Source organism: Eschrichtius robustus, chromosome 18 (genome assembly GCF_028021215.1).
Source record: "Eschrichtius robustus isolate mEscRob2 chromosome 18, mEscRob2.pri, whole genome shotgun sequence".
Lineage (NCBI taxonomy): Eukaryota > Metazoa > Chordata > Mammalia > Artiodactyla > Eschrichtiidae > Eschrichtius > Eschrichtius robustus.
In genome coordinates, this window is record NC_090841.1 from 52,356,842 (window position 1) to 52,369,643 (window position 12,802).

Genomic DNA, 12,802 nt, shown 5'->3' on the forward strand with positions numbered 1-12,802 from the left:
TATTTTGCACCTAGCGTATTATTGTTTAACAAACATGACAGAATGACATACCAATTTAAGTACTCTAAAAAAAAATCCTCAGCACACGTTAATGAAAATTAGCTGATCATCAAATACCAACCCTACCTAGAATGTGCAAAGCTGCATGAGACCGGGTGGTGAGAGCCCTTGACCCCGTCGGTAAGGCAAGCTCAGGACTTAGAATACTACATCGGGACTGCATGTCTGCTGCAGAGGGAAGTCGGGCATCAGCAACCACTGCATTGTAACACCACAGCTCTCTAGTGTTTGGTCGAAACCTTTCAAGAAAGAGAATAATTACAGCACCTCAACATATGGTTTCATTTAAAAAAAAACCTGTGAAGTATAATTGACAATACAAAGAGAATAATACAGCCAGCTTAACAGGACAAAATGTAGCTCATGACTTTCCATACCTGAGCTAAAGATATAAATAAAGTGATTATGTCACTATAACTGAAATAATTTGAACAAAACAGTAATATAGGTCACATTTCATGAATAACAGAGCAACAGTATACTTAAAAGTATAATGTGTACTTACAAATGTAAAGCTTTTGTACAGCAAAAACTCCATAAAAAAGTGTAAAGACAAAAGATAAGTCAAGAGAAAATACGTGAAACAAACATATGAGACAAAACTACAATATCCATAACGCAGAAGAGCTCCCGCAAGCCAGTAAGAGATAATCAATCCCGTATCGAAAGTGGGCAAAGGACATGGAATGATGTTCTTAGGAAGGAAGCAAAAATAGAATGTATGCAGATGCTGAATCTTACTAATAAACAGTAAAGCATCACAAAAACCGTGAGGAACCCACAATGCCCTCCTGCCATTATCTCATTCCTTTTATCTCTTTCATAACAAAATTCTCAAAGAGCAGTCTCCACTTCTTTACCTCTTTTATTCTATAAATTCTTTTTGGAAAAGTTGTTTTTATCAACTATTGAGTACACACAAAAGAACAGTAAGAAAATATTTTCAAAATAAAGTATGAAGAATAATGACACAATGTACACTAGTAAAAAGAACATTACCACTATCTATTAAGTACTCTGTGTCTCCCTCCCTACTCAGTTCCTTTCCTTTCCCTTTCAAAGGTAATGATTATCCTGAATTTCAAAAGTTTATTCTTTTCTTGCTTTTCTTTATGATTTTTCAAATGTTTGTATCAAAATAGTATATTACTTAAGTCTGGTCTTCTCAATCAATGGCACCTGATGATCCAAATTTACTAAATATAAAAGCACTTATATCCAGCAATCCCACTTTGGGTACATATCCAAAAGAACTGAAAGCAGGATCTTGAAGAGATATTTGCACACCCATGCTCATAGCAGCATTATCCACAATAGCCAAGAGGTGGAAGCAACCCAAACATCCTTCAATGGATGAAGGGATAAAGAAAATGTGGTAGAAACATACAATGAAATACCATTCAGTTTAAAAAAAAAAAAAAACAAAAGAAATCCATCATGTCACGGGCTACAATGTGGATGAACCTTGAAGATGTTATGCTAAGTGAAACAAGCTAGTCACAAAATGACAAACTATGTATGATTTCACGTATATATCTAAAGTAGGCAAATGCAAAGGAACAGAAAGTAGAACGGTGGTTGCCAGGAGTGAGAGGGAGGTAGGAATGAGCTGTTCTTTGCATAAGTTTAAGTTTTACAAAATGAAAATGTTCTGGAGAGATGCTGTTCAACAATGTGACTATATTTAATGCTACGGAATTGTACACTTAAAAATGGTTAAGATGGTAAATGTTATGTTATTTTTACCACAATTAAAAATTTTTAAATTATTTTTAAAAAACACTTAAAAATAATACTTCACACAGAATAAATCCTATGAAAATAGCTGCTATAATTAGTAGCATTAATATTATTGGTTTATTGCTTTTTAATTTTATCTATCAATCTAAGTGTTACTTGTATTCTTATTTATATAAAAAACAAAATACATGCATTTTAATTTTTATATATTTTTTTATATTTCTGGCTGTGTTGGGTCTTCGTTTCTGTGCGAGGGCTTTCTCTAGTTGCAGCGAGCGGGGGCCACTCTTCATCGCGGTGCGCGGGCCTCTCACTATTGTGGCCTCTCTTGTTCCGGAGCACAGGCTCCAGATGCGCAGGCTCAGTAATTGTGGCTCACGGGCCTAGTTGCTCCGCGGCATGTGGGATCTTCCCAGATCAGGGCTCGAACCCGTGTCTCCTGCACTGGCAGGCAGATTCTCAACCACTGCGCCACCAGGGAAGCCCAATACATGCATTTTAAAAGGTACCAAACAATATAAACCAAACCTAATACTTGTGACCCATAGAGAAGGTTAGTGGGATTTGGTACGGGAGAAGAAAAAGATTTGGAGAAGGACCACATCCTTTTTTCTGTTTGTATTTTTGCTTTGCTTTTTAAAAAATAACAACACAGATCTATGTGTTAGTTTTGTAAATCTTGAAATGGGAAATAAAATTGCTATTAACATTTATCTGCTCTTTTCAGATGTTAAAGTTTCTAATTATTCAGGAGAAGTTATTGTTAAGAATACAAAAGGAGGCAGACTCAGGCCAGAAGGAAAGTCAAAGTAAGCTAACACTGAATCTGCAATGTCTGTGATAGCTGTAAAATGCACGTACCCTACTGAAAAAAACAAAGGACACAAAGCAGCCAGAAGTCAGGATAACTGAACAAACTCTCCACCTTCCAGCTGTTTTACTCAAACATAGGAGGAGACTGCCCTTCATCTTTTAATCTCTGTTTTAGAATAAAGGGTAAATGATCAAGGACCTGGCAAGCATTTGAGATCATCTGTCCCCACTGCTACCACATGTGAAAAAGGCAAGGTTCAAGTAATCGGATACCACACTTTGGAGTTCTGTTAAGACCCCAGGGAAATGATTCTAGTTATACTGTTAGAATCTACTTCTACTGTTATCTCTAATTTAGAGAATGCATTTCTAATTTAGTAAATGTATCCAGAAACAAATTCCATACTGCCAGTTTTTACTTTATTTTGTTAATGCAAATTTACTTCATTTAAAAATAAAACATAAAAGGATCATAGAAAATCAAACATCAATTTAAACCGAGGTCCAAACCAGAGCTTGCTCTTTGGTAACTAAGTCTCTTGTACATTGACTTCCAATCAGTAAATAATTGAGGACAATTCTATCTTTATATCATTTGCTTCTCTATCCCCTCCGTTCCACTGTGACCACTCTAATTCTGGTTCTCAGTATCTCATGCCTTCATAAGAATCACTATAAGACTACTCACCTCTAGTCTCTTGTTATCTAATCTACCCTGTATATTGCTGCTAGGGAGATCTAAAAGCACTACTCAACTCAATTCTGGCCTCCAAGTCTTCCCACAAAATGCCCAAATGAGACAGCACGCTTGTCAGCAACCTGGGAAGCACTATAATTCCTTCACTAGGAATCAGGCCTCAGGACTGATAGAAAACATGGCCTTTTAAGACTTGGATGGCTGGTGGAAGTGAAAGCAGGAATGGGCAGAAAAAAGAAGACAGAGAAAGTCTTCCCTCTCCTCACTCATGCCACTTCAACCTTTCAACTTACCTGGATTCCTACTAAGGCTGGCCAAATAAACAATGCAAGGGGGAAAAAAAAGTTAAGTCCTGTGATGAGCCACTCTGGTAAAGGCAGTGTACACCCCCTATTAACGTTCAAAGCTACATATCTGAGGATAACTCTTTCCTTTACTCACTATGTATATAAAGCACCATAATAAATTTTAAACAAGTACAATATAATTTCTTGAATCGCCTGTGTACCTGTATCCATCTCTACATTTTTAAAATTTCCAGAGTTTGATAACCCTGTATATTTCTCTACTAATATGGGGATTTTGTTACATACATTCCTAAAGGGCAAGCTCATTGATCATATTTATTCTGTATTGCCTTTGGCATAATTTCTTCTACATAGCCGGTAATGATTAGATATTTACGGGACCAGGAAATAGAGTGAATTCTATACAATACAGACAAGAATGCTGACAGACTAAAAATAATTAACAAGAGAACTCCTGAGAGTAAAATTTTTTATTATAATGAGAGTAGCAAAGCCTTCTACAGCACCTACTGTGTGCCTCTACCCTAAGTTCTCGTAACAGCCTATAAGGTACCATTATTATACCTATTTTATAAATGACAAAAGTAAGGCACACAGAGTCAAAGTGACTTCTCCACAGCGACACAGAAAGCAAAGTGTGCAGCTGGGATAAACCTAGGCAGTCTGGCTCAGAATTCATGTTTTAACCACTACACTAAAGGTAGCAAGGGTAAAGGTCCCCGAGAGTCACTGAGATAGAAGTGTAGTTAACAGTTAAATAGGAGAGTTCTCATCTATGAAAAGTCTGCCTTATATATGACTTTTATATTCCACAAAAGTACAATTTGATCCAAACTTATTTATTACTCTATTTTATAAACAGAGAAGCTTACCTCCAAATGACATCATACACAGGATCAAGACACACACCAAATCCTTGCAGATCCTCTTGTTCAGAGTCATTAAACGTTTTACAACTCCCATCCACTTTATTTATCAGAAGACACTTAAATGGAGGAGGTTCTGATATAGAAGCAGGTACCAAGCCTTAGGAAAAAGTATTTATATATTTTAAAGATGCATTACCTTTTTATATTCCCCCAACTTATAAGATAAGCATTTCCTATAAGGTAAGTATTATTACTATCTCCATTTTACAGAAGACACTGAGACGGAGGGATTTAAGTAACTAAAAACCTTTAAGTAGCAGAATTTGGACTAAAACCTCAGGCTGTCTAAGTCCACAACACATGCCCTTAATTTCTACACAATACTACTCTATTATATAATTATTCATGATATCATGGACACAAGTATAAACTGACACCTTGGTCTCGATGAAATGTCAAAGTTTGATTTATGTAACCTTCCATAAAACTAATTTCCATCATTTATTTGACAAGAACCAACATAGAAAAATTCCTCTTTCCAATACACTGTACAGGTTTTATACCACTATAATTTAGCTCATATTTCCACCACTCTCTAGCTTATAAGTACTTTGGTTTCTACTTTCCTAATTATTTCATTCTTCCAGCACATAGATACACATAAACTTAGACACTTAGAAGCTTCTTTTAAACTTCTTCAAACAGAAGAAAACAAAAAGCTACAGGACTACATCTCATAATAGGGAAAGATGACCGTTTACTATCAAGGATTTTTTGGAAGGACATTTGCTTGTTTGGGGTATTACCTATGATGTGTTTACTGGCAAAAATTTCTGATGTAGCGAGCACATGAGAATTAATAAGTGCTTCATCAATTCGTAAGAAAGTCTGGTCCCCACTTGCACCTATCCAGGTAGCTTTTCTTCCATATTTTGATCCAATGTTAGGCATGGGAGCTGGTTTTGCATTCCAATATGGCATATCCAAAATTGGTCTACCCAGTTGTCCTTTCTAAAAGATTAAATAAATCGTATTAACAATATTACTGGATAAGCAATTTATAATATTTTATAAAGTTAAGGAAACAGTAGACAAAAATAGCTCTATGAGACATTATTCTTCATCAGTTGTTAGCTGTATTTTTTAATAAATGAAATTCATGTGAAATTTGGACCAAACATTTACAAAGGAGTAAAATAATTTCTATTATTCTTAGGAATTCTCCCCCTAATAAACCACAAAGTACATGATTAAAAAAATAATAATACAGTTGAAATATTTCTCCATGTAAGAAATCTCCCTGAAATACTGTGATTGTCTTCACCAACATTTAAATGAAAAGTATAATAAATACACAATATGTTAAAAAATTGGTAATACAAATTGTTCATTTAAAAAATCACTTTGATATTTTAAGTTGACAGTACAATAAAATGTCACTCTCGAACTCACAGAGTCTAAAAATATTTGGGTAAAAGGCCAAAATAATGAATACTGCCACTGTGAATACAATTAAGAAATTACATATTTTTCACATGATCATGTGTTAGTAAGTTATTTCATTTATTTTTCAAGATAGAGAGCAGAAGCATTATGATGTCTTAAGTAAGTAACTGTGAACTCACTTAAAAAGTATGGCTGTCTCTAGCTACCTGGTTAGGTAAGAGTAATAGGAAGTTTCTCGCTACTAAGCGAGTAGCTATAAAAGAATGTTAATGTTGGATTGGGAAATATTCACCCACCCGTGGCTCAGGAGCTCTCTCTCTCTCTCCTAGCATTCCCCTTCCAGAACCCCCTGGAAGGCAGACAATGCTGCACCACGGCAGCCAGGGTTCACTGCAAGTAATGGGAACGGGAAATCACAGCAAAACACCCAAAACATAAGGGAGCTGGGAGCACTGCAAACAAACACAGCCACAAACTGACTGCAAAAGCAACAGAGCTTCAATCCCTGGGTTGAACCAACGGAGGGAAAAGTGGCAAGCACATGATTAGAGAAGCAGCCAAGAAATTTCAATGTTTATCTCAGCTTCTTTCAAGGTCTATCCTTATGTTTTGACAAAACAACAACAACAGCATAAAAATGTGTACGTCATACTGAGGGGTATATCATGCTTTTGGAGGAAAAGAAATTAATTATATTTTTCATTGACTACTGAAATAAATATCTATTCCCCTATCAACCAACTAATGTGAAGAAAAGCAGTCTAAAAATATGATAGATGCCTGGACAGCCCCATGGGATTCAGAACGTGGTTATAAATAAGCCACATTTAAATACATAGAGGTTCACAGCTACAGCTTCTGGGGCTAGAGGACAATGATGATTGTCTGATTCTAAACATTACCATTCACACTCCCTCCAAAACAACATAAAATCCACACAGAGCAGGCATCCCTGGTGGCACAGTGGTTAAGAATCCACCCGCCAATGCAGGGGACACGGGTTCGAGCCCTGGTCCAGGAAGATCCCACATGCCGTGGAGCAACTAAGCCCGTGCGCCACAACTACTGAGCCCACGTGCCACAACTACTGAAGCCCACATGCCTAGAGCCCGTGCTCCGCAACAAAGAGACGCCACCGCAATGAGAAGCCCGCGCATCGCAACGAAGAGCAGCCCCCGCTTGCAGCAACTAGAGAAAACCTGTGCGCAGCAATGAAGACCCAACTCAGCCAAAAATAAAATAAATAAATTAAAAAAAAAAAAATCCACACAGAGCAAAGAAAACCACACATGACTCAAGCCTTCAGCAGTATCAGGAAATAATGGACCTCAGGACTTTTAAGGTGCCTGAAACCAGAGCGACCAAATTCCAAGGGGGGGGTGGGGGCCGGGCACAGAAGGGGAGGTTCAAGAAGGGAACAGAGGGAAGAACTGGCGAAGTCACCCCCCAAGGGAAAACCCAAACCTCAGCGTGAAAATGCCAGATACGGGCGAGGGCTTGAAGGTTCACAGTGCCAGCCATAGGAGAAAGGCTTCAAAGTATGCAGGACGACTGCTCATCCATCAGGCTGACACAAATTAAAAGGTATGAGGGACAACACATGCTGCTGGCAAGGCTGTAGAGAAACAGGCACTCTAGTACACTGCTGGTGAGAATGCAAATTAGAGGGGAATTGTTACTATCTCACGAAACTACACAGGCATTAGTCTTCGACCCAGCAATCTTACTTCGAAAAATTTACCTCAGAGGTACACCTCTAACAATATTCATTGTTATTGTTGCAAAATATTAGAAAATACTTCTTATTCCAAGCATAAGAAATTGATTTAATAAACTACAAGATATATACACAATTGTACTATGCAGATGTAAAATATGAATTGGGAAGATCTCTATGAACTGATAAGGAATGATTTCTAGGAGATACAGTAAAGTGTAAAGACAAAGTACAGAAGAGCATATATAAAATGCTACATTTTGAAAAATAAAGATGGGGAAATAATTACATATATGTAAATATATACATACCATATTTACACCTATATCAATGCAGATATAGATAGACGGTGTGTGTGGTTATTTATATATTAATCTTTAAAAGAATAAACACAGTAAGGAGAAACTGGAAAACAATGAACTTCATAACCTACAAGCACAGCGTGAAGGGGTGGGAAGTAGGGATGCCAGAGATGGGGGAGGGAATGACACTTGGGTGAGTATACCATTTTTGTGTAACTTAACTTTTGGAAACATATTAAGGTTCTACACATTCAAAAAATAAAACTCCATCTGAGGATGTGGGAGGAGCGACCCTTAAACTTAAAAGCAAACTGAAACAGCGCACTGGACCACAAACCACTCTCCTTGGAAGTCTGAGAGCTCCAAGTCGGCAGGACGTGGTAGGGGTCAGCAGTTAAACCAATGTCTTCCTACAAAGGGCCAGGAAGACTGTTACAAGAGGGAGAAGAGGAACCCCACTCAGTGACATTCCTTTAATCCGTCCCTTTTCTGCCCTACCTTTGGCATTCCTCTGGAGCCTCATTCATTGTTCAAGGCCAAAGTTATCTCCAGGCTGAAAGGTCATCCCTCTTTCTCCCCCACCCGAGATCAGATCTTACTCACTTTACGGAGATGAACCCCTGTCCCAGGACAGGGTGAGACAAAGTGCACCTGGTAAAAGGGCCCGTTTTCAGGAACAAGGGAAGGAAGGTGATCCTTGGCTGTTGTCACTTTTTACAAAGAATCTGCTAGTTCTACCTATTTTTATCCATATTAAATAAAGTTTAAAGAAAAAGAAAACTAAAACAAATGAACCCAACTCTATTCCAAAGGAATAACATAATCCCACTGAAAGGGGGTGGGAAGAAAGAATCCATAACTTATGAACACAGTATTTGACTCTATACCTTCAGTCTTGGGGTAGGACACAGGCCAGAGGGGGCGAGAGGGGGAGAGAGGGGGGCAGAAGCAAGAGTGATAAACAAATCCTGAACTCTTTTTAGGGAGTTTGTTTTTATAGTAGCATGGGCAAAGCAAATATAAAACTATTTTAGACATAGTTTAGGACTGAGTGAATGAGAAATAAATGTATTGATATTGTTGGGAGCCAGGATTCTTACTGTGGAAGAAGGGACATACACATGGAATGAGACAAGGTAAGAAAGAACCCTATGGGAATGGGCTGGGATTAAGAGGTATCAGTGCGGACTTATTATTTCTAAAATACACGTATGTATGTATATATGCACACAGATGTGTACTGGGGATGCAATGAATACACCTAGTGCTCAGCTGGTGTCTAGTACTATTCCCCACTAAAAACAACCTAGGCTTTTTAGAGAAATAGCTGATTCTAGGACTCATACAGATAAGCCTGGAACAACTCGTTATGCCAGAAAGTAAGGAAGTACTCAAAAAAATGAAGAGGCATGTCACCAGAACACAGAAGTCAGCGTGAAGGGACTCCCACTGGCGAAATCTGAGACAATATAAGCACCCAAATAATTAAGTACAGTAATGACGAAAAAAGAGAAATGTGTCTACACCAATAATAAGTAGACAGGCAAACAAATATTAAATGGGCTCTTGCTTAGAGTAAAACGCAAAGGGCTGACAGGTGAATGTGAGGAGGTGCTGGTGTTGGAAAAATCATCATTTCTGCAGCCATTATAGTAAAGACTGGCTCAGGCAAGAACAATCAACAGATGCGAAATCTAGAGAGAAATTTTGATGAGAAGCAGGTATCTTAAAAATTAACAGTGTCAACCCAAAGACTGCTTATTAGTTTCAAGTGAAAACATTCTAACTCTGCAGTAGTGAAATCAAACAAAATTTTACAGGTGATCGAAATTTACATCACCAATAAAGGGCAGGTGGGCATTTTGTGCCTCCAAATGTGATGCCCTGAGAAGGACACAATATCACTTACATGGTATTTTAGTCTGGAATGCACAACCTGAATCTAAACATGAGGAAATATTAGAGAAACAAAAATGAGGAAACTTTTGTTAAAAAAAGGAAGTACCATATTCTTCAAAAATGTCAATGTCATAATAAACAAAGAAAAGGTGCTAAAATGCTACAGATTAAAGGAGACTAAAGAGACATGAGAAATAAATACAATGCCTGATCCTAGACTGGAGGGGAAAAATGCCAGAAAAGAATTAGCGGACCAACTGACAAAACACAAACTATTTAAGGAGTAAAGGATCATAATGTATGCAAGTTATTCTTAAAGGACAAGAAAAAAAAAAGTTTTATACACACATGCATACAGAGTACGTGAGAGAATGAGAGCATGAATGTACAAATGATAAAGCAAACAGATCAAAATGTTACCAACAGGTGAATCTGATTCAAGAATATATGGGCACTCTATGTACTATTCTTATGTTTGGGAACCTTTCTGTAAGCTTAAAATTATTTCCAAATAAGAGATTTTTTTAAGTTCACATTTACATTTTTTAAAAAATCAAGAGTTGCAAATTACATCCCAGAGACTTAGGTTATAGGGTTCTGAATATTTACCCACATCACAGATGGTACAGGTTTATTAGCACAGTCTTATTAAGCTTTTCCTTCAGCTCTACTATGCCCAAACTATACAAAATTCTCAGAGCATCTTCACTCTTTTCAAGCTTTGGCAAAAAAGAGAAAGAGCAAAACAGACAGGCAAACAGACAGAGAGAGACACAGAGAGGGAGAGGAAAAAGTAAACTATAATTCTAAACAAATCTAACAAGAAAAGCAGGCCTTCAAAAAGTTCTAAAATAAAAATAATTCTACATGTTAAGAAAAATGATTCTTTACAAACTAGTTGGGAAATAAGTTTTCAGTGACAGAATTAGCTCTACTGAATGCTTAACAGATTCTGACCTGGAATAAACATGCCCAATATTCTAACACAGCTGTTAAATTTAATAAATTCTAATGCTACACTAGAGAAGAAAATCATTTCAAAGTAAAGTCTGTTAGGTTTTGTGTATGTTGGATGTGGAGACAGGAAATATGCATATGCAATAATTATAACACAAGAATTTCACTGAAACCAGAAAAAATAGCTAACGTAGACAAATCGCAAGGCAACGGTACAATGCAATATTATTAATGCTTAAAAAATTTCTTACAGAAAAACTTCCAAATGTGAAGACCTGTCCATCCATTAAAAGTACTGCCGTGTGGTTGCTGCCTGCAGTAACTTGTGTGCTAGGGCCTGGCAATGCTTGAACAAGAGTGGGACATCCCCTAGGTTAAAAAAAAAAAAAAAAAAAAAAATTAAGTCAATTTCTTACAAGACCCAACTGAAATAAAAAACAATAAACAATGCAATAAAAAATAGAAGCGATAAAAGGCACTAATAAGAATATTCAGCAAACACTTATTTAGGTACTATATGCCTGTCTCCATCCTATGTGTTAGGTACACAAAGATGAAAAAGACATAATCACTGACTTTAAGGAGATTATTAAAAAGATTTCTTGAGTTTACTACCTTAACTATGGACACATAATTTTTATTTTTTCTGAAAGACTGGTGCTACCTTTGTTTTAAAAGAAAAAAAATGTTACCTTATATAGTGAATGGCAAGTTAGAGAGCTCTATAAATATTTGTCGGATGAAATAAAAATCATGTGCTGATTTAACAGGAACTCAATCCAAGAACCATACAAAACAATTAAATTTATGTCTTCTTTTCTACCGTTTTTTCACCGAACTGTAATTTTAAATTTTAACATATACAGTAGTTAATGAATTAGAATACAGTAACATGAGAGGCACCGCAGCAGTGGCTACAAGCTCAGGCTCTAGATGTAGACTGCCTGGGTGTGAATCCTGGCTCCACCACGTGGTAGCAACGTACTATGACTTTGAACAAGTTACTCATCCTTTTTGTATTTCAGTTTTCTCTTCTATTACATGGAGATAATACTAAACAGTATTTACCCCATAGGGTTCCTATGAACAATAAAGAAGCTCACATACGTCAAGGGCTTGGATCAGTGTCTGTTACACAGTTAACAATTAATAAATGGTAACTATTATGATAAATGGCATCCCTGTATTCATCTTACCTATCCTTGTAACCATCCTTATATCACTTTATTTACCACTTTCAGTAATCATCATCTATAATGAGAATAATCACACTATAGAAATAGTCCACACATAATAGGAGAGCTCTGCTTTTGAGACAATGTAATTATAATACTTTAAATTTTTTAAAATTACATATGTTTTTAAATGATTATTCAGGCTGCAATGAAAAATGAACTGGGAAGAGGCAACACTAGCAGCTGGAAACCTAGTTAAGAAAATGTCACAATAATCTGGGTGAGTTATGGTGAAGGCCTGAAATAGGAACAGTGTGGACTGAAAGGAATGAATGGATTTGACAGCTCTGTAAGGAATAGAACTGACTAGACTCTGGCAATGATTGACATGGGAAAATGAAGGTTTTCTGCTTAAGTAACAAGGTAGATGGTGGTAACATTCACTTAAGCTGTGAGAATGAATGAGAGCTAGGAAGACGAAGAGAGAAAAGATAGTTTTCATTGTAAGTCTCTCTAACATTTAGGTATGAACAGAGGAAGAAGAAGAGCTCATAAAATCTAGGCCAGAACAAAGAATGAACTCTGGGAAAATGTGGTACGTGGACAGTCATTTCAAGGATAGGGAAATAATGTACATGCTGAATGCTCTAGAGACAGACGCAAATGACCACCTGATTTTGCAAGAAGGAAGTCTTGTTTGGTGGAGTAGGCACAACACTATGTAGCAAAGGAAGAGTTAACAGTGGGGTCAGAGACTAATGCAAAACCCCTTCAAAAACCTCAGCACAAAAGGGAAAAAGGAGAGCCAACAGCTAGAGG

General features: G+C 37.0%; 1 protein-coding gene across 11 annotated transcripts in view; it reads right to left on the reverse strand.

Annotated features, from left to right (window-relative positions):
- MYCBP2 (MYC binding protein 2) overlaps positions 1–12,802 on the reverse strand; it is a 277,195-nt gene that overhangs the window by 156,180 nt on the left and 108,213 nt on the right. For all 11 annotated transcript variants that reach the window (XM_068527032.1, XM_068527035.1, XM_068527036.1 and 8 more), the window contains 4 exons: positions 11,060–11,177; positions 5,294–5,498; positions 4,491–4,644; positions 127–299 (listed from right to left, as the gene is read on the reverse strand). In XM_068527032.1, coding sequence (XP_068383133.1) covers positions 127–299; positions 4,491–4,644; positions 5,294–5,498; positions 11,060–11,177 — 650 coding nt within the window. The remainder of the gene's footprint in view (positions 1–126; positions 300–4,490; positions 4,645–5,293; positions 5,499–11,059; positions 11,178–12,802) is intronic.